The sequence below is a fragment of the Marmota marmota genome, unplaced genomic scaffold, assembly GCF_001458135.2.
Source record: "Marmota marmota marmota unplaced genomic scaffold, marMar, whole genome shotgun sequence".
Taxonomy (NCBI): domain Eukaryota; kingdom Metazoa; phylum Chordata; class Mammalia; order Rodentia; family Sciuridae; genus Marmota; species Marmota marmota.
In genome coordinates, this window is record NW_025999872.1 from 639,610 (window position 1) to 664,352 (window position 24,743).

Consider the following 24,743-nt stretch of genomic DNA (forward strand, 5'->3'; position numbering starts at 1 on the left):
CAGGAGATTCCCATGGAGGTCTTCGATCCCAGCCCACAGGTGAGGCGTGGTGCCGGCCCGAGAGAAGAGGGCCACTCCGCGGACCTTGGGGTCGCCTAGAGGGACCATGGAAGGAAAGGGTTATATGCCCGGCGCCGAGGGGAGAGGGGTGCTCGCCCCCCGCCATTCTTGCGGGTTAATGATTGGCCCGGAGTTGGGCTGTGGTGCTGGGAGGGTGCTGGTGGGCTGCCTGTCACCCTCGCCTCCTCTCCCCCGCGTCATGGTCCCTGCTGCTCGGGAACCGGCTCCAGTGGCTGAGGTGGGGGGTGTTGTTTGGGGGATCTGGGCCTTGAGAAGGGGAGGTTGAGGGAGGCTAGAGATCGACCAGGCAAGGGGGGCGACGCGGAGCACGTTTGGGGAAGCCGGGCGGGGGTGGCACTGGGAGATGGCCGAGGCAGTGGTCAGAGGGCGGTGCCAACAGGCCTTCCAAGCCTCAGACCCTGGTCCTCGAGGGTGTAGAAGGGGCCATTCCTGACCCAAGGACCCCTCCAGCCACCTCACTCCGTCCTTGTATTGGACCAGTTCCCCTCTCCCGGACACCCACGTTCTCTTACCCCTCCCCCGCAGCCCCGAAAATGCCTCCAAAGTTTGGAAAGTTGGAAGGATGCCAACTCACTGTCCTGGAGGGGAGGTAGCTGTTTTAACTGGAGGAGGGGGTCTGTTGCCCCATGCACTCGCACACTTTCCCATGCCCCTGTGCTACTCCTAGATTCCCATAGAGTGACCAGCACAGTCTGGGGTGGTCCTGTCAGGGCATTTCTCTAGGACACGTCCTTCCCCAAGGATGGCATTAACTCTTGTATTGCTGTGGCCAACCTGGAGCAACTGTAACCACCATGGAACTGTGGTTGATGGGTGTGTAGGGGGGTCAGGTCAGACCTAAAAATACCTCTGTTCTCCACCCCAGGCCCCTTGGAGCCTGGGAGGCAGCTGACTAGGGCCTTCCTATCAGCTGTCCCCTGTCCCTCTGAGCGCCACTCCCTTTGCCCAGCCTGAGATGGTGGTGGTAGTGTGAAAGTCTGGGATTCACTGCAGAATCTTCTTAGGTTTGTATGGAACTGCAAAACTACTTTGGGTATATGTCCAGTTTGAAAGAAGAGGAGGGGAGGGAAGACCCTGGAAGGGCTTCCCAGGGTCCTTTCCCATCATCCATCCTTCTTGTACCAAGATCCACAGAGCCAGAGCATGGAGTCTGTCTTGGCTCATCTAGGTTCTTTGGCTTAAGAAAGTCTGGGGGCTGAGGTTATAGCTCAGTGGTAGAGCTCTTGCCTAGCATGCGTGAGGCACTGGGTTCAATCCTCAGCACCACATAAAAATAAATGAAGGTATTGTGTCTATCTACAACTAAAAAAAAATTTTTTTTAAAAAGAAAGTTTGGATAGAATCTAGGGGCAGCAGCTTGGAGATCTGAGCCCTCCATCCTGCCCATTCTGGATTGGACTGGGGCCAAGCATTTATGTTGCATTGGGAGGGTAAAGAAGCAACTCCCTCTTAGGAGACTGAAGACACCTGAAGCCTTAACCTGAATGTGTGGCCCCCTGACTAGGAGGTGCACCCCACTCAGGCTACCAGCTCAGTCAATGAGGCCACCAGCCTACTACCCCTGGGACCTGTGGGACTGTGTCCTAGGCTTGCCTTGGGGAAGGACCAAGGGGCCTTTAGATTGATGTAGTCAGGTTGCTACCAAGGGTATGGAGCATGGGCAGTGGCAGCTGGAGGGTAGAATGGATCCCTCTTGCCCCTTTGGGTAGGGGTGTGGCCACTGATTGTGAGGGGGGTGGGCTGAGAAAAAGACCCCCCAGGGCAGAGGGGGAATGGGGAGCAACACTGACTCCCATGAAGGCATGCCACAGTTGGGTTTGGATGTTTAAAAATATGGTTCCATGCTTCTTCCCCCTTCCCCAGAAATCTAGCTCTGGGTCTCTAGGAGCTCAGAGACGCCATCTCCTCCCTACTCTGGGAAGGGAAGAGTTGGGCTTAAGGGAGAAGCCCTGCTGGGCCCTGGGTTAGTGATCCCTCCTCTCTCTGGAGGCCTTTGGCACTCTCAGACCCCTCAGCTCCAGCTGAGGGGGTGTGGGAAGGAACTTCCCTAGTTCTCTCCGCCCCCCAGCATTGCAGGCAGCCTCTCCCTTCCCTGGAGTCCTCTGCAGCCTGCCCAGCATCTTAATTAGCTTTGCTGCCTAATGAACCTCCCGCTTTTCAGGCCTCCCATTCCCCAGCCTCTAGGTTGGTTTGGGGGGTTTCTGTGTGTGCCCCTAGGCTCCTTGCACTGTTCCCTAGGAGTGACTGCGGTCTGGGCTCTCTCAGTGGGATGGGAGACCTTCTCTCCCCTCGGGCTGTACCACCTCCAGAAGATGATACAGGGGAATGGGGGTGGGGCTGTGCGGATCAGAGAACAATATTCCCAAGACTTGGCAGTAGCTCTGGATCTGGTGGTTTGAGGGTTGGGAAAGGTCCTTTATGATTCCACTCTTGTTCCTTCCTGGCCTCTCCAGGGCAAATACAGCAAGAGGAAAGGACGGTTCAAACGGTCTGATGGGAGCACTTCCTCAGATACAACATCCAACAGCTTTGTCCGGCAGGTAATGGGGAGGCTGGGCTGAGAGGAGGGAGGTGGCTAACTGGTGGAGGCCAGCATTGGTGAGCTGGTCTGCGGCTTTCTCTAGGCACCCTTCCCTGTGTCGTTTGTCACCTGCCTGGAACTAGCCCAACACCCTGACTCCCCATGACCTCTCCTGGATATGCTGGCAGCTGCACCCACGCCCCCGCCCCGCCCCTCCCCCAGCACCAAGCACCAGCCCCTGCTGCCTGCCTGCGTCATCTCATTCAGGGACAGCCTGGCCTGCCTCCTTCTAGCTTGCTTCGGGCTGTCACCCACTCCCCCTGCCGGCTGTCTGCTTCCATGTCCTCCCCCAGAATCTGTGACAGGGTGGGGTGGAGGCAGGTGCTAGAAAATGAGGAGCTAGGGCAGTTGGGTCCTTGAAGCCTTGTTTAAGTGGGGGTCAGAGAAACAAGCTCCCCACATCCAAACGTGGCTCTCTTTAATATTCAGAGAGAAAGTGTGATGGGGATAGGCAGGAGGTGTTTGATTTTAGAGAGGATGTGGCCCAGCACCTGTGACAGAAGGGGGATAACTGAGAAGAGCTTGCTGGGTCTGCTGTGCTTGGCCAGGAAGCTGACACTCTCCTCTTTTCTAATTCTCAACCCGGGCCATCTTAGGCTCAGGGAGAGGCAGTGAGGGAGACATGTGGTTGCTATGACTACTGAGTATTTCAACAAAGCCTGGTACCCAAAAAAGGCGAGAGGGGCTTGGAATCAGACAAGGGAAGGAGTGTGTTAAAGAGAAAACAGGTAGGGCATGTGAGGGCAGAGGGCTGCAGGGAGGAGTTCCTTGGAGGTAGTCTGCTTGGGGCCGGGAACAAGAGGATAGTGGCAAGCAGATTTACCACAGACTGGAGTAGACTCTTTTTTATTCTTCCATCTCTACCCTTGATGTATATGAGCCCAGGCCTGATTTGAGCGATTCAGAAGGGAGGCCTTTAGCCAAGCATCTCCTAAGTACACATATGGAAAGTCCTTTTTTCAGTTGCTCCTTCATCCCTCCTGTTGCAGAATTGGGCCAGGGTCAGGACCAGGGTCAGGACTGGAAAGAATGATTCTGTGCTTTTGTTGCCTCTCTTGGCAGACGAGAGCTTAGTTCTTTCAGTATTTAGTTAACCAAAGGGGTCAGACCCCAGCTTCCAATACTTCCTCCTCTCAGCTCCCAGCTCTGACCCCCAGTAGGTGGCGGGAGTGGGGGGGCAGTCCTTGCCACATCTCTGAGCTAAATATACCCTAGCAGTTTGCACATGTAGCAACTCTGCTTGTAACCTGAGCACCCTGGGGGGACGGGCACTTTGGGCCACCCCTTAAGCCAGTGGGGCCGGGCACTGAGGGCGCCGGGATGGAGGCGCCCAACCGGACCCTTGTGGTGGTGAGCTGGGATGGGGTGAGGTAGTGGGTGGGTAGAACAGCCCTTCAGGAAACCTGGTAGGGGGCCTCTGGGCCAGTCTGTCTCCTCGCCTCCTCACTATTACTGTCTCCCACCATTTCTGGGGCTTGTGTATATGTGTGTGTGTTTGTGTCAGTGTTTGTGTCTGCAGGTGCCTTGAGGTCAGTGAGTACCTCTCTGACCGTCCCATCTGCTTCTGTTTCTCTGCCTCTCTGGGTGTCTGTCTTCTTCACCGAGTGCTCCCATCAGGAGGGATGGAATGGTGGCTAAGCCGCTTTTCCCTCTCTCTGGTTTGTGTCTCTTTCCCAGCTGCTGTTTAGTGACTCTCCATCCCCAGGCAAATCTCCCATTTTCATGATTTGACTGGGAAAGGGGTGGGCACCTGTACCCGCTATGATGAGGGATTTCTGAGGAGATATAGGACTTTGTCTTTTTTTTTTTTTTTTTTTTAAAGAGAGAGGAGAGAGAGAGAGAATTTTTAATGTTTATTTTTTAGTTATTGGCGGACATAACATCTTGAAATGTGGTGCTGAGGATCGAACCCGGGCCGCACGCATGCCAGGCGAGCGCGCTACCACTTGAGCCACATCCCCAGCCCCAGGACTTTGTCTTCATTCTTTCCTGGGTCCCCTCCATTCCATGCTAACAGACATTCCCAGCCAAGTGACCTTTCATGCCCTCGGGAAAAGTCCCTCATATCTCTGCAATCTTGCTCTTTCACATTCTCTCCCACTCTGTCAGCACCATTCCGAAAGTCACACACAGATCTATAGTCCTGTCTCCTGTCCTCACATGACTCCCATCTTCAGGGACCCAGACCTAGGGTGGCTCCCTGGGTGCACTTGGTTGTGCATTGCCAGCACGTGCCATAGAATACACCTTCCCAAACATTCTTGCCCTCGCACTTCCGGTGTACTCATGAATCAGCATGTTCATGATCTGTGCTGCTAGGTCTGTATGGGCTACCTGTGTCTCACATATATGTGTGCACCCCTAGAGGAGTCCCTTGTGCCCTGGATTGGTCATTGTGGTCAGAGCCAGCTTCCTGGCACACCCAGACTTCTGAGCCTGCCTTAACCCTGGAGCCTGGATAAGAAAGTGCCTGTTCCATATTCTGCTCTTAACTTGCTGCTTCTGCCTGTGCCACCCCAGAAATCTTGCGTTCTCTTCTGTATCTTATGGGAGGTGGAGGGTCAGCTTTGAGTGGGGTGGCCTGATTCAGGCAGTCCCAACTAGGGCCAGGAGGTAGGAGTTCTGTCCTCACCTACTCTTTATCAGAAGGTAGGCAAAATATTGTTGACCCCATCACGCTGAGCAGGCTGCCCACTGGCAGCAGTGCGGAGAGCCAGGCCTTAGCTGGTGGCTGCAGTCCCTGGGAGGAACGCCACTGGGCTTCTGCTGATTCTTCTCAGCAGTGATGCTGGGGGCAGGGCAGGAAAGGAGGAGCAGGGAGTGGAGACTCATCCCCTGGCATTTCTCCCCTGTGCTGTGCCCCTATCAGGTTCCCACCCCTCCCAGGACTCCAAGCAGCTGTCCTTAGACATGCCTTAACCCTCTGCTTGCTGCTGTCACTCTTCCTAGGGCTTATAAACCTTGGCCCCACCCCTCCGCCCTCATACTACCTTCTAGGTTTGTGGCATCATACTGGGCCTCAGACCTCCATGATGGGTGGCACCTTCAGCCCTTCCCGAGCCCAAGGGCTAGGAGAGAGAGCATTGGCCCTGAGCCGGCCCTGTCTGCTTTCAGGGCTCAGCAGAGTCCTATACTAGCCGCCCGTCAGACTCTGACGTGTCTCTGGAAGAGGACCGGGAAGCCTTGAGGAAGGAGGCAGAGCGCCAGGCGTTAGCTCAGCTTGAGAAAGCCAAGGTGAGAAAAGATGCGGGAAGGAACTGTGCTGACATGATTTCTCCACACCCCCCTCAGAGAGAGAGAGCTGGACAGACCCCGGGTCAAATCTTAGCCTGGTCCCTGCCAGCTGTGTGTCCTGGGACCTCAACATACCTCTGTTCTTCCCCTGTAAAATGTAGGCTATAATACCTGCCTCCTTACACAGTAGGAGAAGTGCCTGATAATGTTTCCACAGGATAGGAGCTTGACAAGTGCTGAAAATGTCTGCTTCTCCTGGGCGGGGTGGCTCACACATGTAATCCTAGCAACTTAGAAGTCTGAGGCAGGTGAATTGCAAATTCAAAGCCAGCCTCAGCAGCTTAGTGTGACCCTTCCTTTAAAAAAAAAAAAAAAGAGGGGGTATAGGACTGGGGATGTAGCTCACTGATAGAGAGCATCTTTGGGTTTGATTTCCAGTACCACGAATGAATGAATGAATGAATGAATGAATGAATGAATGAATGAATGGAAAAGAAAAATATCTACTTCCTGGAATCAAACTTCCTGAACTGGAATCTCAGCCCTGATTTTTTTTTTTTTTTTTTTGTACTGGAGATTTAACCTAGAGGCACTTTGCCACTAAACTACATCTCCAGTGCTTTTTATTTTGTATTTTAAGACAGAGAATCACTAAGTCACAGAGAGTGACCTCAAACTTGTGATCCTTCTGCATCAGCTTCCCAAGTGGCTGGGATAACAGATGTGCATCACTGTACCCAGCTTCTTCCCTGACTCTTAATTGCTGTGCATATTAAGCAAGCCACTTCTTTTCTGATTTTCAATTTCCTTTATTCATTAAAATAAAGATAGTTCTTTTTGCCATATTTCTTTGCTGCCATAATGGTGCATGTGAATGTCCTGGCCATTGCTCTTGGGAGCATCAACAATGTCGGAAAGAAGGAAATGCTAGATTCTTATTAGGTCCTGCTTCAAGGTCATCTTCTGATTCCTAACCATGGTGATGAAGTAAGTGTGGTTATATTGGAGATTTAAAATTATTGATGACCATGGAACTAGGAAGACTGCGAACCCCCCCCCCACCCCAAGGCAGGTTAAACAGGTGTGGAGTGGTTGGCCTCAGATTCAGTGTATGGCTCGAAGATCTAGAAAGTGGCACAGTGGTGTGTGTCTGTAGTCCTAGCTATTCAGGAGGCTGAGGCTGAAGATCATTTGAGCTCAGGAGTTATAGGCTAGCCTGGGCAACATTGCAGAACTGTCTCGAAAAGAGAAGAGAGGAAAGGATAACAATGGCAGCACAATCTGCTTTCATCAGTTTGATTTCGTTGTTCTGATAACCTCAGCTGATATCCTGGACCACAAAGGCAAAAACACATAGGAGGGATTCTTTTTCTAGGGATGAAATACATACATATAAAAATAAGTTAATTAAATGAAGATAATAACGATAATTCATAGGAATTTTGTGATGAGTAAATGAAATAATGCATGTGAAACCTATAGCAGTACCAGGCATACTAAGCAGTAGTGACTGTCATTATTACTATTTTTTTAATAAGTAAGTCACTGAGCCTAGCCTCAGTTTGCCTTTTTTTTTAAACATATTTTTTTTTTAGTTGTAGGTGGACACAATACCTTTATTTTATTTATGCATATGTGGTACTGAGGATCAAATCCAGCGCCGCACACACATTAGGCGGGCGCTCTACCGCTGAGCCACAACCCCAGTCCCTCATTATTACTATTATTATTATTATTTGATGGTTTGGGGGATTAAATCCAGGGACACTTTACCACTGAGCTACAATCTCAGCCCTATTTATTTTTTCTTTTGAAACAGGGTCTTGCTAAGTTGCCAAGGCAGGCCTTGAATCTGCCATCCTCCTGCTGAGTTGCTGGGATTGCAGGCCTTGCCTTTCTTTTTTTATTGTAAAAGTTAGCATACATTTATAAATTATCCACCATATATATATAATCTTTTTTTTCTTAGTTGTAAAGAGAAACACAATATATTTGTTTTATTTATTTCTTTTATGTGGTTCTGCGGATCGAACCCAGTGTCTTACAAGTGCTAGGCAAGTGCTTTGCCACTGAGCTACAACGCTAGCTTCTACTTATTTTTTCTTTTTGGTACTAGGGTTTGAACCTAGGTATGCTTTACCACTGAGCTACATCCAGCCCTTTTTAATTTTTTTTTTTTTAATTTTGAGACAGGGTCTTACTAAATTGCTGAGGCTGGCCTCAAACTTGCAATCCTCCTACCCCAGCCTCCTAAGTTGTTAGGATTTTAGGTGTGCACTGCCATGCCTGGCTCTTCCAGTATACATTTTAATGAGCAAGTCACAAAGCAAACATTAGTGTAATTCCCACTCCTGACAGGAAGTTGTATAGTACATTATGGTTTAACCCTCTGGTGTCACCTTCCCTGGTGTGTTTCCTCTAGACCAAGCCAGTAGCATTTGCTGTGCGGACAAATGTCGGCTACAATCCATCTCCAGGGGATGAGGTGCCCGTGCAGGGAGTGGCCATCACCTTTGAGCCTAAGGACTTCTTGCATATCAAGGAGGTGGGGAGAGTGCTTGGCATCTGGTGGGAGGGCAAGGCGTAGGTACCAGGAGAGGAGCAGCCGGAGCTCCAGTGGGAAAGAAAGCCTTCTGAGTTGAGCAGAGTTGGGCTGAATCTGCCGTGTGACCTTAGATAAATTTCTCCACCTTTCTGAGCTGCTAATTTTTCATTGTCAAATAGGTGGTAATACTTAGGTCATGAGGCTGATTTATCATGAGGTCTATGACTAGAGTAACAGTGTATCAGGGCCTGTGAATGTGCATTTACTCCTACTCTCTGTCTACAGCAGGGTGGTCCCAGGGAGGGAGGGAGTGGGGGACTCTCACCGGTCTGAAGAGTTATCTTGAGACTTTAGAGGGTGGATATCTTTGAGGGTGCCATCCTCCAGTAGGGTCAGCAAATCTGGGGGGTTCCCACGAAGGGTGACTGCTGTCTTGCGCCTCCAGTCCCCCTTTTGCTCTCCCCCACCCTACCTGCTGTTGTTTTCAGAAATACAATAATGACTGGTGGATCGGGCGCCTGGTGAAGGAGGGCTGTGAGGTTGGCTTCATCCCCAGCCCTGTCAAACTGGACAGCCTACGCCTGATTCAGGAACAGAAGCTTCGCCAGAACCGCCTCAGCTCCAGGTACGTGGCAGGGGGTGGCTGCTGCAACCTCAGGAGAGGCCCTCAGCCAGGACTAGGCCTCAGGGCTGACTTTAGCCTTGAGGGCACAGAGCTATCACCACGGGGGCTGGAAAACTCCAGAGAGTGCAGCTTGTACAGGACAAGACTCCCCCATTCCCACGCCCACCCCTTTGCTCACCAGCTCCGTTTGCCTCCCTGCCTACGCAGCAAATCAGGTGACAACTCCAGTTCCAGTCTGGGAGACGTGGTGACTGGCACCCGCCGCCCCACACCCCCTGCCAGTGGTAAGAGCTGCTGCCATCCCTGGGGTGGGGGGAGCTTCTGGGGTGGTCTCCCCACTGTCTGGCCCTCTTCTCCCTGTATAGGGGCACCCCAATTCTGAGTCCCCAAAACACATGCAGTAGTACTCCCTCTATGAACAATAGGGTATCGTACAAGCTGGGCCTGTCTTGTCTCTCCTCTCCCCTTTCTTTGGTAGCTCCATCTCTCTACCTGCCCCCTACCCACCGCCCCTGACCCCATTCATTTCTCCCAACCCTGTTCCATTCACCTCTTCTTCTTTCTTTTCTCCCCATCCCCATCCCTGTGTTCTGTACTGTGTCTCCACGTCCATCTCACTCCTCTTCTCTCACCTCCTTCCTCCCTCTCTTCTGACTCCTGTCCAGGTAATGAAATGACTAACTTAGCCTTTGAACTAGACCCCTTAGAGTTAGAGGAGGAGGAGACCGAGTTTGGTGAGCAGAGCAGCTCTGCCAAGACTAGTGTTAGCAGTGTCACCACCCCGCCGCCTCATGGCAAACGCATCCCCTTCTTTAAGAAGGTAATTCTTGCTGGGTTCTTAAGAGGGGATGGTCAGGGCCCAGCTTTTTGGCAGAGAGAGGGGGCTGGGGTGGGTGCAGATACTGTTCAGCCTGTCCTGTGCCTCAGAGCTTCCCGTGGATCTGGAGGGGTGTGTGCAATGGGTACATCCCTCTCCACACACACCCCACCCTGGTCCACCCCCAGGGAGGGCTGGTTGTTACCCTTGGAAGGCTGTCCACCCTGAGGAAGCAGGGTCTGGTGGCAATGAATCCTGACCTTTGCCCTCATTATCAATGGAATGGAATATTCCAACGGATGCCCCCGCTCTGGCTTCTGAAGAGGAAAATGGAATGATGTTTCTTCTTTGCCCTTTTCTAATTCCGTTGGAGGGCACATGAGGGATCCACTGACTGCTTGGCAAGATAGTCAAGGGAACCCTTAAAATGGACATGTACATGGGCATCGGGGGCCGGAGGTGGGCACCACATTAGGGGCTGCCACTTTCTCCAGTTCTTTTCCAAGACTCAGAAAGGGGGGCTCTGATCATTACTGAGTCCCTTGGACTGCCCGTCAGTCCTGCTCCAACCCTGGTCCAGGAATACCTCTGGTTCCCCCTTGGCATGGGGTCCCGTCCCCTCTCTCTGGCTCTGTCTGTCACTAACACGCATGCCCTGTTATCTCTCCTCGTCTGCCCGCTCTCCCTCCCTCTCTTGTCCTGGCTCCTTCCTTGCCCTCTGCCCCTGCCTGGGTGCCCTCCCCTCTCTCCTCCCCTCCCCTCTCCTGGCAATCTCTGGACCCAGCCAAACAGAAGCAGAAGTCGGTGAGTATCACAGCTTTCTGTGTCCCCCCTCGCACACCCGGGATGAGCTAGGGGGCCTTCTAACACCCGTTCCCATATCTGCCTCCCTTTCCCCACCCTTCCTGGTTCTCCATGGCCATCCCTATCCATCCCTGCCCTGATCCCCACATCTGGGCACTGGGACCAGGGGGAGGAAAGGATGCATGGGGGAAGCTTGGAGGCTGGAAGAGAGGGTCTGATGTCACCTCTACTCTGGGATTTCCCCTCCCTGCTTCCCTCAGACAGAGCATGTGCCCCCTTATGACGTGGTGCCTTCCATGAGGCCCATCATCCTGGTGGGACCGTCGCTCAAGGGCTATGAGGTAGGAACCCAAGAGGGGAGTGGGCCCGGAGAAGCCCAGACCTCCAGAAAGACACCATAGGAATATCTTCAGACTACAGAGAGGTCCCCCAGAAGGGCCCAGATCCCCAGGGTGTCCTCTCCAGAAGGCTATAGACCTTCAGAGAAAAATCTCAGAGGAGCCTGACCCATGGAAGACCCATTCAGAAGGGCCCAGTTCCCTGAAGAAATCCCTGGAGAGCCCTCCCAGAGACCCACCTTAAAGGATTTTTGGAATCAGAGACTGCATGGGAGGCCCCTCAGAGTCGGGGAGCCCTCCATAGAGGTCCCTTCATCTCCGGAATTTGAAAAGAAAATAAAAAGTAAGGGTACAAATGCCCAGCAGCTCAATCTCCTGAGCAGGTTCTTTGTGGGGGGTACCAGGGATTGAACTCAGGGGACTCAACCATTAAGCCATATCCCCAGCCCTATTTTGTATTTTATTTAGAGACAGGGTCTCACTGAGTTGCTTAGTGTCTCGCGGTTGCTGAGGCTGGCTTTGAACTAGGGATCCTCCTGTCTCAGCCTCCCGAGCCACTGGGATTATAGGCATGTGCCACCTCGCCCACCTCTGAGCAGCTTTAAATGCCTGAATTCTCTTCCCTCCTTCCTCCAAACATCCAACCCCAGGTTACAGACATGATGCAGAAAGCTTTATTTGACTTCTTGAAGCATCGATTTGATGGCAGGTAAGACCCAGAGAACCATCTATCCACACCCATTGTGGCTCTCTGTGTTGGGAGGAGTAGGGTATCTTGAAGGACAATCTTAGGACTCTTGGACTGAGGGACACTGGGCAGGCCTAAAGTCTGAAGAGTGGGCAAGACATTCTAGCCCACCCTGGCTCCTGACTCCCTCCTCCTCCCTGTCCCCAGGATCTCCATCACTAGGGTGACAGCTGACATTTCCCTGGCCAAGCGCTCAGTCCTCAACAACCCCAGCAAGCACATCATCATTGAGCGCTCCAACACACGCTCCAGCCTGGGTGAGCCGGGCCTGCCTTTCGTACTCCCCGCTTCTGGGCTGCACTAGGGTAGGGTGAGAGGTGGTGGGTGGAAGGACCAGAAGTGTTCCCTCCATTCACTGCTTCCTGGGGGCGGCCTTACATTCCCCCTCCCCATGCCTTGGTGCCCCCAAGCTGAGGTACAGAGTGAGATTGAGCGGATCTTCGAGCTGGCTCGGACTCTTCAGTTGGTGGCTCTGGACGCTGACACTATCAACCACCCAGCTCAGCTCTCCAAGACCTCGTTGGCCCCCATCATTGTTTACATCAAGATCACTTCTCCCAAGGTGGGTGCATGGTTTATAAGGAGTGTTCTGAAGTTGGGCTGCTTGGATCTCCTCTACTCCTTACTACCAGGTGATTTGATCGCTGTGAGCTTTGGTTTCCTTCTCTGTAAGACTCTACTGTATGCATATCATGAAGATGCTGCCCAAGATACGTTGCCAAAGGGTCTGGGACAATACACCTCATCATGTGGTAGCTATGACTAATATTATTAGGATCATGTAGGCCAGTCCCCTGTCTATACTTTGGTTGACCTTCTGTGATTGGACCAGAAAACTAAAAGAAGTCATTTTGATTTTTCTTTGTCCCAGTGTCACTCAGCTACTTGACAGTTGTGGGGTCTTTCTTGTCTTCTGAACTCAGGAGCAGTTGACCAGTGAGCCACATCCCCAGCCCTATTTTGTATTTTATTTAGAGACAGGGCCTCACTGAGTTGCTTAGTGACTCACCATTGCTGAGGCTGGCTTTGAACTCGGGATCCTCCTGTCTCAGCCTCCCAAGCCCCTGGGATTATAGGTGTGTGCCACTGTGCCTGCCTTGGTATCAGCTTTTTTCTGCTCTTCTGTCTTCATTCAGACTGGTAGAGAATATTTGTTGGAAAGCTGGTTTACTTTTTTTTTTTATGTTTTTAGTTGTAGATGAACACAATACCTTTATTTTACTTATTTATATGTGGTGCTGAGGTTCGAACCAGTGCTTCACAGGTGCTAGGCAAGCATTCTACCACTGAGCCACAACCCCAGCCGCTGGTTTACTTTTTTGTTGGGTTGTGGCTCCATGAACTTTCCCTTCCAGATGTTAGTAAGTATTAAGAAACATGGAGGGGCTGGGGATGTGGCTCAAGCGGTAGCGCGCGCCTGGCATGCGTGCGGCCCAGGTTTGATCCTCAGCACAACATACAAACAGAGATGTTTTCAGATGTTTCCAGAGTTTTCCGCCGAAAACTAAAATAAATAACAGGCAATTTATTTTAAAAAAATTTATAAAAAAAAAAAACATGGAAAAGAGTTTAGGCAAAGGTTTTAAAGTTTGAAGACAGCGCGAGGTTCAAATCCTTGTTCTTGTTGGTTTGTTGTTGTTTTTATTAAGTTTGGGATCTGGGGGGAATTATTTAGTCTCTGAGCCTCAATTTCTTCACCTACAAAATGAGGTTATAATCCCTCTCTTAAGTTTTTATTATATTTGTTTTCTGGGATTGAACTGAGGGCCTGACACATGCAAAGCACACACTGTATCCCTGGGGAACTTTCAGCTTCTCTTGTGTTATTTCTGAGGGGACTGGAGGTACTTGATGTAAAGAGCCCAGCATATACTGTTTGATTCATGATGGCAGCCAACAGTGGTAACTATTATTGTTCCGTGGTAGCTTCTTTTGAGCTGAGCACCCTGGGCCAGTTACTTAGCCTTTCTGAGTCCTTAAGTTTCTAATGAGATAAAAGGAATGATGGGATTTAAGTATTTGAAGGAGGGGGAGGTTGAAAGGATCAAATGAGATAATGGATGCAAAACCACTTTGTGACCTAGACAGTAACAAAGGCTTTCATTTTGCCCCACTGAGGTTTAGGGCAGGGACTCAGGAGCCAGATTGCTTGGATTTCCTACCCAGGCTGTCATTTACCAGCACGTGTTCCTTTGGCAAGTCACCTAACATCTCTGTGCCCTAGTTTCCTCATCTGCCACATAAAGAAGTTGGGGCTGGGTCTGTAACTCAATTGTATAGTGCTTGTATAGTACCCTCCCTCCAGTATTTTATTTTCAAATAATTTCAATTTAACAGAAGTGTTGCAACAATAGCTCAAGGAACTTCTGTTCTTTGAATATCCTTCATTCAAATTCACTAATTTTAAAAAACATTTTTAGTGATACTGGAGATTTAACACAGGTGCACTGTACCACTGAGCTACACTCCCTATCCCTTCTTTATTTTTATTTAGAGACAGGGTCTCACTAAGTTGCTTAAGGCCTCATGTGCATCTCTGTACCCAGCCAAAAATTCACTAAAATTTTAACAGCTCTATTAAGATATGATTCACACCTATAATCCCAGCAGCTTGGGAGGATGAGAGAGGAGGATAGCGAGTTCAAAGCCAGTCTCAGCAATGGCGAGGCACTAAGCAACTCAGTGAGACCCTGTCTCTAAATAAAATACAAAATGGGGGGCTGGGGATGTGGCTCAAGCGGTAGCGCACTCGCCTGGCATGGGTTTGATCCTCAGCACCACATACACAAAGATGTTGTGTCCGCCGAAAACTGAAAAATAAATATTAAAAAAAAAATGGGGCTAGGGATGTGGCTCAATGGCCAAGTGCCTCTGAGTTCAATCCCTGGTACTGCCCCTCCCCCCAAAAAAAGATACAATTCACATTAGCTGGGCATGGTGGTGCATGCCTATAATCCCAGCAATTTGGGAGGCTGAGGCAGGAAGATTACAAATTCGAGGTCAGCCTCAGCAATTTAGCAAGGTCCTAAGCAACTTACTAAGGCCCTGTCTCAAAAAATAAAAAGAGGTAGGGCTGAGGTTGTTGCTCAGTGGTAGAACGCTTGCCTAACATGTGTGAGGCACTGGGTTCAATGCTCAGCACTACATAAAAAATAAATAAGGGGCTGGGGTTGTGGCTTAGCGATAGAGTGCTCGCCTCACACGTGCGAAAAACCCTGGGTTTGATCCTCAGCACCACATAAAAAAAATAAACAAATGAAATGGAGGTGTTGTGTCCAACTGCAACTAAAAATAAAAAATTTAAAAAATTAAAATAAATAAATAAATAAAATTAAAGTTATTGTGTCCATCTATAACTGGAAAAATTAAAAAAAAAAAAGAGAGAGAGAGAGAGAGAGCTGGAGATGTGTCTCTGGGTTTAATCCCCAGTACAAACAAAACAAAACAAACAAACAAAACCAACAACAAAAGAATTAATATCTTATTTCATTCAGCCATTTATTTTATTTTCATTTATTTATTTAAGTGCTAGAAGTCAAACCCAGGGCCTTGCGCATGGTAGGCAAGTGCTCTGCCACTGAGCTATAGCCCCAGCACTAATTTAGCCATTTCAAGTGCACAGTTTAATTTTTTTCAGATTCACTAATTTTTTTAAATTAATTTTTTTTTTTTTTGAGAGAGAGAGATGCTAGAGATTAAACCCTGGGCCTTTTGAATGGGGGATATGCACTGTACCACAGAGTCACATGTCACATTTAATGGAACCATTTTTCCTTTTTTTTTTTTTTGTAGCACTGGGAAACAATCTCAGAGCCTTATGTATGCTAGGCAAGGGCTGTACTACTGAGCTACACTCTCAGCCAAATTTTATTTTTTAATAAAGTATGTGCCTAGCATGTGTGAGGCCCTGGATTCAATCCCAGCACACACACCAAAAAGATCATATGCTTTTATCCTGTATGCTTCCACATGTATTTAAGACCAAGAATGTCATCTTACATAGTCATAATATGGTTGTAAAATTTAAAAAACATTACATAAAATGCAATTCATAGTTGTCTTTCACCAGTTGGCCCAATAATGCCCTTATATAAGGCAGCATTTCCCCTAATCCAGGAATCAGGTTTGGATCACCTGTTGCATTTAGTTGTAGGTCTGCTTTCTTTAATATGGAACAGTTCTTCAGCCTTTCTTGGGTTTTCATGACACTGGCATTTTAGAGGATACAGGTCAGCCATTTTGTAGACTGTCCCTCATTTGGGATTTGTTAGATGTTTTCTCATAACTAGGTTTAGGTTTTTTTCTTTTATTATATCTATCATTATTGTTAGGATGACAATAATAATAGCTATCTCAGTGCTGTTGACAGAACTAAATTGATCACATAAAAAGGTTGAGGTACATGCCTGTAGTCTCAACTGTTTGGGAGGCTGAGGCAGGAGGACGCTTGAGCCACGGCCTGTTCAAGGCCAATCTGGACAATATAGTGAGACCCTGCCTCCTCTACTTAAATAAAAAGCATAGAACAGTGCTGGTACCTAGCAAGCACCCTCCAAAAGATGCCTGCTGTTGCTAACGTGGTGCAGGGGAGTGAGCCTGGAGAATGAGGGCTACAGACCAGGTTAGAGGGGTGGGGAACTAGTATCACTACCTTTCATGTAGCTCTCAAGGAGAGGTGGTCATGAGACCCAGAAGAGAGCCTGAACATTGTACAGGGTGGACGTAGGGCTGGTAAGGTCATTCCTGCAGAGGTGCTCAAGGCTGAGAGTCATGGAACATTCCACCATCCTGACACTGACTCCAACCAGAACTTGCCTTTCTCACTTGGTGCATTGCTTGGGCCCCTCTAACTCCTCCTCCTCTTCTCCCCAAACCAGGTACTTCAGAGGCTCATCAAATCCCGGGGGAAGTCTCAGTCCAAACACCTCAATGTCCAAATAGCAGCCTCGGAGAAGCTGGCACAGTGTCCTCCTGTAAGTGCTCAGACCTTGGGAGGGGAAGGAATTTGGGTTCACCTGGTTTCCTCTGACCTGCACTGGAGACAGAGTGGGAACACCTGGGCCAGGTCTGTAGGTACAGACTTGTTTTGGAGGAAGGTGGACTGGACAGGCAGAGTGGGCTGAAACACCCCTTCTCCATGGGGAGCCAAGCCCCCTCTCCCAACTTAGGTTGTCTCTAGAATAAGGGAGTTGGGCTGAGTTGGACTACCAGAGCTCTTAGAGTTCTGCTAATTTGTACATCTGAGCGTTCTCCTTCCCTTCCTGTACAGCCAGAGGCCTTTTTAACCTTGTCCTTCAACCCCCTTGGCTCCACCCACTGCACCCAGGCCACACCCTCAACCCCTTGGTCACGCCCCCGCTCATCCCAGCCCTGCCCCTAACCCCACCTCCACAGGAAATGTTTGACATCATTCTGGACGAGAACCAATTGGAGGATGCCTGCGAGCACTTGGCTGAGTATTTGGAAGCCTATTGGAAGGCCACGCACCCGCCCAGCAGCACACCACCCAATCCGCTGCTGAACCGCACCATGGCTACCGCAGCCCTGGCAGCCAGCCCTGCCCCCGTCTCCAACCTCCAGGTACAGGTGCTCACCTCCCTCAGGAGAAACCTCAGCTTCTGGGGCGGGCTGGAGGCCTCCCAGCGGGGCGGCGGCGCGGTGCCCCAGCAGCAGCAGCAGCAGGAGCACGCTATGTAGCGGGTGCCCCACCCATCTTCCCTCCCGCCCTGGAGTGCAGGGAACGTGGGGAAGGAAGGGAAGAGCTTTATTTTGTAAAAAATGTGGTGAGCGGCAGCTTCTGGTGTCTGTGGTTTTTGGTGGGACTGGGGCTGGCTGGTGCTGCCTCCCTGGGCCTGGTTCCGCAACTAGGACTAAATCTGCTGCCCATTGGACATGAGGCCTGATTGGGCCGCTTACAAGAACAGGGACTAGGAAGAAAATATGAGGAAGACTGACCTACTCATTTACTGGACTTCACACCCATTTTAGACCCAACGTGGCAGGGGCCCTTAGACCCAGGGAAACCCATTAGAGCAGGGACCTTTAAATCCAGAGACACTGCCCTAACCCTGGACCCCTAACTGCAGAAAGCCTCTGGGAGCAGCCCAGAATGGAGCATCTTCTATGAGTTAGTGCTGTGCCCTTTACCCTTCTCCCAGTTAAACAGAGTCCGGGAAAGTCTGTCCTGTGGGTGTCCCTTCCTGCCTCTCCTTCTTCCCATGGGAGTCACAGCCCATCTCTGGGACCATTAAGTATACACCATTAAGAATATGATTCTAGGTTAGCATCACAAGAAATCCATGAAGTCATTCTAGACTGCTGCTTTTCAAATTTGTTTTCAGCCACGGCCTCACTGAATCTCAGGGGGAAGTTGAATATATAGATGAGGCATCCTTGTTCAGTTCAGAGGGAGCCAGGGCCCTGCCCTCCCAATCACCTCCCTAGGGATCCTGGAAGCACTTTTATGCTCTCCCCATCCCATCCCACCCCACCCCACATCTTCAGGAAATCGTTTGGAAACTGCTTCTATAGTCTAATCCCCACCATACTGCAATCAAGAAACTGGGCCACAGAGATAGAAATCATTTTGCTCAGGGTCACATAGCTTGAAGTGGTGGTAGGGGAAGGACTTAACCTGGGCCTCTTTGTACCCCACCCAACAACCTCTGTGGTAGCAGTGGCCGTCAGCTCACTTTCATGTGGCATCTGGTGATGAGGACATTGGGCTATTTCATGGTCTTCACTGGAGGATGGAGATCTATTAACCTTCCCAGTTCGATGCTTTGAGTCCTTATTGCCGATAGGGAAGGAATCCCATCGACCTTAGAGACTCATCTGTGTAGGGAATGGGAGGAGCAGCGTGGGGTTCTGGAAATCTGTGATTGAGGTCTGATGTGGGCTGAAGAAGCTGGGGTCAGTGAGTTTGAGCTGAAATCACTTACTGTATTTGGAAAAGTGGAGGCATTGACTAACCCAGTCAACCACTGAGTGGCAATACTAATGAGCTGTTAATGATGATTAACCTCAAGGCAGCATTAATAACATGTATTGAGGAAGTGGTGACTAATTGTTCAGGGGCTCCCTACCATGGTTACCAGGAAAGTTCATGGATGTGAGGTCTGATGAAGTTGGGCATCCTGTCCTAATAGAGGAACAGATGCACCGAGGCCTGTCCACTGGGCTTTAGAGCCATTTTCCTGATCTGGTGCCCCTCTCCCAAAGCCAGCGACCTCCTTCAGCCAGGCTGGGTGTCTTGGTGTCCTCACTAACCTGCCTTGCTTTGTTGTGTTTTTCTCACCCCTGCCTGATCTGCATGGTGTGTGCCGTCTGTCTGCTAACCAGGGACCCTACCTTGCTTCCGGGGACCAGCCACTGGAACGGGCCACCGGGGAGCACGCCAGCGTGCACGAGTACCCGGGGGAGCTGGGCCAGCCCCCGGGTCTTTACCCCAGCAGCCACCCACCAGGCCGGGCAGGCACCCTGCGGGCTCTATCCCGCCAAGACACGTTCGATGCCGACACCCCCGGCAGCCGAAACTCTGCCTACACGGAGCTGGGAGACTCGTGTGTGGACATGGAGACTGACCCCTCAGAGGGGCCAGGGCCTGGAGACCCTGCAGGGGGCGGCACCCCTCCAGCCCGACAGGGCTCCTGGGAGGATGAGGAAGAAGACTATGAGGAGGAGCTCACTGACAACAGGAACCGCGGCCGGAATAAGGCCCGCTACTGCGCAGATGCCGGGGGTCCGGTTCTTGGGCGCAACAAGAATGAGCTGGAGGGCTGGGGGCGAGGCGTCTATATCCGCTGAGAGGACAGGGCTGCCCAGTGGGAGGAAGGGCTCTGAGCCCTGGGGAGGGGAGGGACAGAGGGGCTCATCACCTGAGACGTGTCCTGCCTCCAGGGGGCGCTGTCTCCCTCCATTCAGATGCCTTGGCTCAATGTTTGGGGTTTCTTTGGTGATATCATCCCAGCTCCTGAGAGGCCCTTGAGCCCCAGCTGTAGGCTTACCCCTACCTGCTGTAGATGGATGGGGGATATCCACCTTTCTGAAGTGTCCCCTTTCCTCCATCTTAGGGGGCTCTCCTCCCAGAGAAAAGGTGCACTTCCTTAACTTTCTACTCTGGGTTCTAATTGAAGGTCCTAAATGGGGCGACCCTTCTTTTTCCCAAACTGGGTATTTGGAGAGTTGGGCGTTTTTCTTGAGAGGGAGGACACAGAATCTTCCCCATGGGGCTCTCTCTCAAACCCCAGATCCAGGGTCCCTCACCATGCCCACCCCCTGCCCCGGTTTCCTGGCAGCAGTGTCGGGTAGGTGAAAGGTATAACATGGAGACTAGTAACGAGCTTGCCTTTGGGGGAGGGGTTAGGGTGGAAAATGACAGGCTCAGCTGCCCTCTTGGCCTTGGCCATGCAGGGGCTTAGAACCCTAGCGCCCTGAGAAGTGGGTGACCCGACATGCTGCTACCCACCCCCACCTCCATGCCTCAGCTCTCACCTACCCCAGGAATGAGCTTTGCCTACGACATCCCCTGCCTGCTGCCATCAGAAGAAGGGGGCCCTCTGCATCTGAGCCCCCCAACTCCATGCCATTGGGTGTGGAGACCATGGAACACTCTGGTCCACCTCATTCTAAACCAAAAAAACTGCTCCTTCACCTTCATCCTGAGGTCCCAGGAGAGAAGCCCTGTGGGTTGGTGTCCAGGAAATGACCACCATCCTGGGGTTGCCTGGTCACCTGGGGACCTCAGATCTCCCCTGGGGGGCTTGGCTGCTGCTGCTGCTTCTCTATATTTGCCTCTTGTGATCCTGTCCTTCATTGGTGTCCACTTCCCCCAGGAGAGGCCTTGGTAGCCCCTGGGGCACCCTCTGCCCCCGCACCCCCACAGCCTAGCAGCCGTGCCCCTCCCCAGCATCCCAGCTGGGCCAGAGAGAGCCGATTGTGCCAACGAGGACTGGGCCCTGCCCGGCTGCCCACCTCAGGGATGGGCACCTCAGGCCTGTCTCGCCACCTCCTGTGCCAATGTTGTCGTGCCCCCACGTGGGGTGGGGTGCAGCTTCCACTTACTGGTTAGAAGACACCACTGCCTGATCTTTCCCTCTCCCTGTCTGGTGTCCTGTGCCCCATCTGTCTGTCTACTTGTCTGTACTCTTCTAGGAGAAGTATTTTGCCACATATAAAACCGCCGTCCAGTCCTTTGCGGCCACCTTCCAGCCTGCTTCTTTGTTCCCGCCGCATGGTTGTCTGGCAGCCTTGCAGCCTCTGCACAGACCGCTGCTGCCAGAGGGGGCGAGCCAAGGGGAGAGGCAGGAAGAAGCTGCACTCTGGGCTGTTGACTCGGGAAAGACAGGGCTTGGTTTGTGGCCTTCTGGAGTATGTGCAAACCTGCCAGGGCTGCATGTCCACTCTTAAGCCCACACCATACCTGTCTCCCCACATTCAGAGCCAGGGGAAATGGGAACCTGGGATGTAGTTAAGTGCAAAATCTTAAAGGTACATGCTTGTTCTGCTCTTCTGGCCTCACTGCACCCCAGAATCTTGGGGAGGGAGGGCTGAGCTTCTGGCTCCACTGATGTGCAGTCATTACTGCCATCACCTATATCCTACCTCATGGAGCACCTGCAAGCTCTCTCACCCTCCTGGTTCTTGTTTTTGAGGCGGTAACCCAAAATGTGTGTGTATGTGTGTGGAAGGCAACAGACACCGGAAGGCCCACAGATGAGTTAGCAGATCAAAGAGGAACTGGCAGACCCAGGTGTCAGGTGGCTGACTGGAGCTCCCCAGAGGGTTTATGGCAAAGTTGATAAGAGCCGGGTCTCTACCTCCAGCTTGGTACTCTTTCCACCACTTTCCCATGGGATTGATCATTTGTTCCTTGTTTATTCACTGGACATACATTTATTAGGCACCTCCTAGGTATCAGGGGCAAGTTGAGAGCCGCAGACAATTCCAGTACTGAACATGAGCTGTGTGCTGTGAGAAGCACTGGTAATGTGGGAACCTGGAAAAGGGTCACACTCTCACCCTGGGGAAATCAGGGAAGTCTTCATAGAGGAGGTGAGGCTTGCTTGGAGTCTAGAAGCAAAGTCAGAGGTTAAGCCAGATAGAAAAGTAGGGGGGTGTTCAAGGCAGAGGAACCAGGCACATGCATGACAAGTTTTTGGCACTTCACTAACAAAGCATGGTGAGGTGGAGGCCAGAGAGGGGTTGACAGGAGCAGGCCATTTGGTTTTTGCTGGGCATGGTGGTGAACACCTGTAATCCCAGCTACTCAGGCAGGAAGATCACAAGTTCAAGGCTCAGCCTGGGCAACACAGTGAGACCTTATCTAAAACCCAGGGAAGCACTGGAGATGTAGCTCAGTAGCAGAGCACCCCTGTATTTAATCCTCTGTACCCCAAAAGGTTTATTTTTTGTTCTTAAGCTAGTGCTCAGAAATTGAAGGATTAGCCAGATGTGGTGGCCTGTGCCTGTAATTCCAGCGGCTCAGGAGGCTGAGACAGGAGGATCGTGAGTTCAAAGCCAGCCTCAGCAACAGTGAGTTGCTAAGCAACTCAGTGAGACCCTGTCTCTAAATAAAATACAAAAAGGGGCTGGGAATATGGTTCAGTGGTTGAGTGCTCCTGAGTTCAATCTCCAGTTCCTCCCCCAAAAAAGAAAGAAATTGAAGGATTATAAATAGCAATGACAAGATTGCTTTGGTTGGAGCATGAATTGGAGGGCCTCACTTGGAAATAGCTGGACACTAAGGTGGAAATGAGGCTGTGCCTTAGACCACAGTGACATCTAGCAGATAGAATCCAGAGCTCTTGAAGAACAAGTAGAGGTAGCCAGTAAGGGAGAGGGTGACAGTGGGTGGTAGTCTTCCCAGACAAAAGAAGGTTAAAAACAGATCAGAGCAGAAGTAATGAGTCTGGCTTTGCATAAAGGGGTTTAAGTTTCCTGTGGGACATTTGAGGGGAGAAGAGAAGACAGCTGGGCACAATGAGCTGAACCTCTGCAGAGAGGTTCAGAGAGACTAAGCGACTAGTCTGTAATTACACAGCCATAGAGCAAAGGAGTCAAATTCACATTTCGATTCCTGTGACCCCCAAGTCCAGTGCTAATTCCTCTGCCCCAGGATGCACCAGCTTCTGCAAGGGTTGGGGGTAAGGGGTTGGGGAGGAGGAGGAAGCAGGGGTCTGAGTGTTTCTGTCTCCTCTCATGTACCTTCTGCCTGAAGTTACCTTTGCTCAGAACTTGCAGGCAAGGACATTTCTAGCTGGAGATACTGAGAAATGGGGAGAAATTCTTGTTTCTTGGTAACCACAAACCCTTAACCAAAGTTGGCTGCTCAGTCAGCACATGTGGTTGTCAGCATGTGAGGATTTCAACAGCCATGTCGTCAGCAGGCTCTGCTGCTCTGATTGCCCCCACGGACTCAGGAAGTGAAGCCTTGGGGACCCTTCCTACCTGGCACCCTTCCTTTACCTGCTTCCCTGGCTAGCTGCTTACATTTTGTGGAGGATTCTGCCCCTAAGTGAGCTGAAGTGGGGTAGGCCACAAGTACCAGGTGTGAACTAAGGTTTCCACTGTAGTAAAATAAAGCAAGCTGAGCTGAGGTCACCATGGGCCAGGGTCAAGGGGGTGTCCCAGTCTAGTATGCTAAAGAGACATCTTGTGTTAACTCCAGTAATTGTTTCCTTGAAGAAGGGTGCCCACTTTGCTGTCTCTCAGAGTGTGAGAGTATGTGTGCACATGTGTGTTTATCTCCCTCTCCAGACTTGAAGGGTCCGTGGAGACCCAGGCTGGATGATTTGGCTGCTTGGTTGTGTTTGACTCATATTTGTGAAATAAACAGATGAATGAGTGAATGGATGAATGCCTCCTAAGAGCCCAGTCCTGGGCCTCCTGATGCAGGCAGATCTTGTCTGTTTATTGAATGTGCTCCCAGTTTGCAGTGTCACTTTCAATTCTGCAATTGGGTATGTGTGTGTGTCGGGGGAAGGCACTTAAAGGTTCCTTTCTCTCCCAGGAAACAGATGGTAAAATCACTTAAAGCACTGTTGCTTCCCCCAGCACCCTCCTGGCCCCCACCAGCCCCAGTCCCAGACCCTTCTTTCCTAGGGCTGAAATGAAAACAGCCCAAATGGGCTTGAAGTTCACTTTTCTAGGCTTCTATCTCTCTGGGCACCAAACTGGGTGAATCAAAAGTCTTTATGTAGTGAGCTGTTTGCCTCTGCTTTCCACAAACTTTTTAGTCTCCCTCAATCCTGTGCCCATTTTTCTTTTGTTTTTTGTACTGGGGATTAAACCCAGGGATGCTCTACACCCCATTCCTTTTTTATTTTTTGGGTACTGGAGATTGAACCCAGGGGCGCTTAACCACTGAGCCACATTCCTAGACCTTTAATTTTTTTTTTTTTTTAAATGTTGGGAGAGACTTGCTAAGTTGGTGAGGCTGGCTTTAAACTTGTAATTCTCCTTTCTCAGTCTCCCAAGACACTGGATTATAGGTGTGCTCCACCACATCAGTCCCCACGTGAACAAGATAGGAAACCCAGCCTCTAGGGTTCACAGGTGATTGAGAGAAACAAGCCATTCTATGGCCCCAGCGTGGAGAGAGATTCCATGTGGTGGGAGCTTGAGAATAGGTGGCTTTACGGGAAGGCAGCTAGTGAGTTCCAGGCATTTTCCCTTTCTGAGTAGGTGTAAGGCATTCATGTGGAGGGAATGCAGGAGGAAGGGCAAAGTGGGAAAGAGCTGGACATATAAGGGCAGGGAGCAGTGGATGCAAAACCCGGGAGGTAAAACTGCAAAAGCAGGTGGGGACTGTTGCTGGAGGATCTTGAATGCCAGGTTAGAAGGCTGATCCAGAGCGAGTGGGCAATAGAGAGCCATTGAAGGCTGTGGGTGGGAATAACAGATGCTGAGCTGTGCTTTTAGAAGGCTAATAGAGCTTCGAGGAGGGTGCTCTGGGAAAGGGGGGGAGCAG

The 24,743-nt window shown here is 50.8% G+C and overlaps 2 protein-coding genes across 3 annotated transcripts in view; one reads left to right on the forward strand and one right to left on the reverse strand.

Moving 5' to 3' along the window:
• Positions 1 to 20,975, forward strand: part of Cacnb1 (calcium voltage-gated channel auxiliary subunit beta 1) — a 23,122-nt gene extending 2,147 nt beyond the window's left edge. Inside the window, exons 2-15 of the mRNA XM_015506697.2 lie at positions 4 to 39; positions 2,535 to 2,621; positions 5,777 to 5,896; positions 8,319 to 8,441; positions 8,930 to 9,066; positions 9,274 to 9,350; positions 9,732 to 9,886; positions 10,948 to 11,028; positions 11,676 to 11,734; positions 11,921 to 12,030; positions 12,184 to 12,335; positions 16,651 to 16,746; positions 17,168 to 17,353; positions 19,115 to 20,975. Of these exons, the coding sequence (XP_015362183.2) occupies positions 4 to 39; positions 2,535 to 2,621; positions 5,777 to 5,896; positions 8,319 to 8,441; positions 8,930 to 9,066; positions 9,274 to 9,350; positions 9,732 to 9,886; positions 10,948 to 11,028; positions 11,676 to 11,734; positions 11,921 to 12,030; positions 12,184 to 12,335; positions 16,651 to 16,746; positions 17,168 to 17,353; positions 19,115 to 19,579 (1,884 nt within the window). The 3' untranslated portion in view covers positions 19,580 to 20,975. The remainder of the gene's footprint in view (positions 1 to 3; positions 40 to 2,534; positions 2,622 to 5,776; positions 5,897 to 8,318; positions 8,442 to 8,929; positions 9,067 to 9,273; positions 9,351 to 9,731; positions 9,887 to 10,947; positions 11,029 to 11,675; positions 11,735 to 11,920; positions 12,031 to 12,183; positions 12,336 to 16,650; positions 16,747 to 17,167; positions 17,354 to 19,114) is intronic.
• Rpl19 (ribosomal protein L19) overlaps positions 1 to 22,550 on the reverse strand; it is a 30,112-nt gene extending 7,562 nt beyond the window's left edge. Inside the window, exons 1-3 of one of the 2 annotated variants that reach the window (XM_048785375.1) lie at positions 22,545 to 22,550; positions 7,596 to 7,606; positions 5,583 to 5,588 (exon numbers count right to left, since the gene is read on the reverse strand). The gene's annotated coding sequence lies outside the window, so the exon portion shown is untranslated. Of the gene's footprint in view, positions 1 to 5,582; positions 5,589 to 7,595; positions 7,607 to 9,286; positions 9,295 to 22,544 lie in introns of those variants that run through there. The other variant, XM_048785381.1, reaches the window with a different exon arrangement.
• Positions 22,551 to 24,743: the final 2,193 nt, after the last annotated feature.